The sequence below is a fragment of the Sinocyclocheilus grahami genome, unplaced genomic scaffold, assembly GCF_001515645.1.
Source record: "Sinocyclocheilus grahami isolate Dianchi unplaced genomic scaffold, SAMN03320097.WGS_v1.1 scaffold55.1, whole genome shotgun sequence".
NCBI lineage: Eukaryota > Metazoa > Chordata > Actinopteri > Cypriniformes > Cyprinidae > Sinocyclocheilus > Sinocyclocheilus grahami.
Window position 1 is genome coordinate 2,952,323 of NW_015505234.1, and position 2,901 is coordinate 2,955,223.

General features: G+C 39.2%; 1 protein-coding gene across 5 annotated transcripts in view; it reads right to left on the reverse strand.

The window, feature by feature from the left end:
- LOC107583782 (zinc finger protein 423-like) overlaps positions 1-2,901 on the reverse strand; it is a 193,112-nt gene that overhangs the window by 150,547 nt on the left and 39,664 nt on the right. For 4 of the 5 annotated variants that reach the window (XM_016270094.1, XM_016270092.1, XM_016270095.1 and 1 more), the window contains exon 2: positions 1,392-1,451. The exons of the other annotated variant lie outside the window; for it this stretch is intronic. In XM_016270094.1, the coding sequence (XP_016125580.1) occupies positions 1,392-1,451 (60 nt within the window). The remainder of the gene's footprint in view (positions 1-1,391; positions 1,452-2,901) is intronic. 5 annotated transcript variants of the gene reach the window in all.

Genomic DNA, 2,901 nt, shown 5'->3' on the forward strand with positions numbered 1-2,901 from the left:
GATTTTCTGGATTTTTTTTCTCATTTTGTCTCTCATAGTTGAGGTATACCTATGATGAAAATTACAGGCCTCTCTCATCTTTTTAAGTGGGAGAACTTGCACAATTGGTGGCTGACTAAATACTTTTTTGCTCCACTGTATGTATGTATGTATATATATATATATATATAATATAGTACAGTATAGTATAGTATAGTATAGTATTTCAGTCTGGCGATTAAACAAAAAAGCCAAGGTGTCCATAGAGGGTTGATATATTATTTTACTTAGGCCATGTTTTTTGATTGGGATAGTAGAGGGATGACAGGAAATGATGGGGAGAAGGGGGAATGGGTCAAGGAAATTGCCTCAATTGCATATCGATAGCATTAGATCCCACAAAGATTCTTTCGGAGAAAAAAAAATAATAAAAAAAACACTGTGTTTTTCTGCATTTTTAAGTCTTAAGGTACAGTCACATTTACCGTTGCTTGAACAAAATTTCCAAGATAAAATCCAGTCAATAGTAATCCACGTGATCTGGAATTAAACGAAAATGTACCTCACGCAGAAAAGATGTTAAACTTTAAAAGGATCATGAAATCACAACTGACAATTTATGTTCTGAATAAATACACTTTGCTGCACAAAAAAGTTTGCCTTTGTGATATTTCATTAAAATAACTTTCATAAGTTTCCTTTTTGAATGTCATCACCCCCTCCTGCCACTAACCAGTCATATAGAAACCACTTTTCGCAATCCAATTAAATCTCAACAGGTGAATGATATCACATCCCTTTTTCCCCCTGACTGTATCCTGTATCTTTCAGTGTTGAGGTGAGCAAGGACTAATACATTAATAATCCCAAAAAAATGCATAGCTGTGTAGTTTGCTGGATAACGTCCAGTCAAAAAATGCAGCTCGGTTGATGCTGAGGTAATATTTTCACACTTCCATCAAATCCAAATCCGTATAGATATGTTTCCTTGTTTAAAAATGCTCGAGTAGTGAAAAGGGCTTCTGAGGTAATAGGTTGAAAAGCAAAATCTAATATTCAGAAAGATGCATGATCTAAAGCAGCCCGCTTGGTTTTTGCCAGATAGAAATTTTCCTCTCCAGAGAGGAGGTGTAATCAAACTCGTCAAGTCGTGCAATATTACATTCTGAGTGCGGCAAAGTGCCTTTACGTTCAGACAGGAAGCGCCTCTAAGCCTCCAGTCCAGCATGCACCTGGACGCCATCCTCTTGTGCCTTATGAAAAACTCTCCCTCCTTTCCTCCCTTCCTCCCTCTGTGCGCAGGGCTGCAGGCCATGTGGAATTGATATTAGAGATTGTGATGCAGCGGGTCATCTCCGAGGGATCAGGGGGTTGGATGTATCCTGCAGGATGCCACGCTAGCGAAATCATACCTGTCTGAACAGAGGAGTCCCAACCACTGGCGCACTCTGTAGATTCGGCCTCCTCCACCGCTACCGAAAAAGAGAGAGAGAGTGTATTAGAGCATTTGTGAAGCCAAACCACACATTTTGAGCACACAAACATTTTCGGCATTCTTCTCAGAAGCGTGCCACATAAACGGCAGCCCATTATGAGCCTATGATGCATTCGATCTGATTGCTGGATGCACATCAAAGGGCTTTATTGTGTGTATGTGCTCTTTGTTTGTCTATGTGCTAATTTTGGAGGTGCAAAAACAGGTAACAGGAGGCAGTGAGATGAGAGGAGGAATGTGTGATGAAGGTTTTCCTGGGCATAGTCAAGGAAGGAAGCCTCACTGGCACACAAACAGGAAGCAGCAGTGTTCAGGACACAATAAGAACTTGGACCACCCCCCACAGCTTACCACCATAAACACACACTCACACACAAACTCAAAAACTCCCCGTAGCCTGGAAGCACTTTGGCACACAGTCTAGAATGGAAACACATTCTGTAACTTTTCAACAACAAACAGTCTGCAATTTGTGTAACCTCTCCACATTAGATGACAGAGGCATCAGTGCATGAAGTAATATGTTGAGTAATTTATAACAGCACTTTTCAGCATGAATGGACTATTAAGTGTAGAAGACTTCACACTCAGCGAACAATGTCCATGAAGATAAGTAACAAAAAACAGGAAAGATAAACATCAATGATGAGGTTCAAAAGAGGCCAACATGAAGATTTAAAGTGTTAATTAAGCCAAAATGAAACTTATCATTAACTTAGTTTTTTTTTAATGTGGAACACAAAAGGAAGCATCAATGTGAATGTTCACACTGCTCTTTTTCAGTTATATGAAAGTGAATAGTGATAAAATAAAGTAAAATATTGCATTTCCAAACATTCCAAATAATGGACATCACAATCATTTGCAGGTCACGATTTGAGAAACTTAGGAACATTTTCAGTGAATAAAAACTAATTTAATGGATGGCTTCAGAAGATCTGGAATATTGCGCATGAGTCATATGGTTATATGGGGGGGGGGGGGCAATCAGTACATTCTGCCTAATATCATTTAAGTTGCTTTCACTTTCAGTCTCTGCTAAATAAATGTGAATGTAATTCTTTCTTTTGTGTTCATAGGAGAATCAAAGTCATACCAGTTTACACTAATATGAGGATGGGTAAATCATGACAGACATGTATTATTTGAGTGAACTGTTTCTTTAAATAGAGTTTATATGAGAAAAGAAACAAAAGTGGGAACAAGAAAGACAGAGAGAGCCAGAGAAAGCACGAGAGAGAGACTGAATCTGCTCTGTGTAAAGGAAATTGTGGTTAGATATGCTCCCACTGGCATTGGGCATCACTGCAGTCTCACTAAACCCACTTCCTCCCAGGAAAAGACTCTCAGAGAAAGCAGGAAAAAATGAGAGACAAAAGGAGAGAGAGAGAGAGAGAGAGAGAGAGAGACAGAGAGAGAGAGAGAGA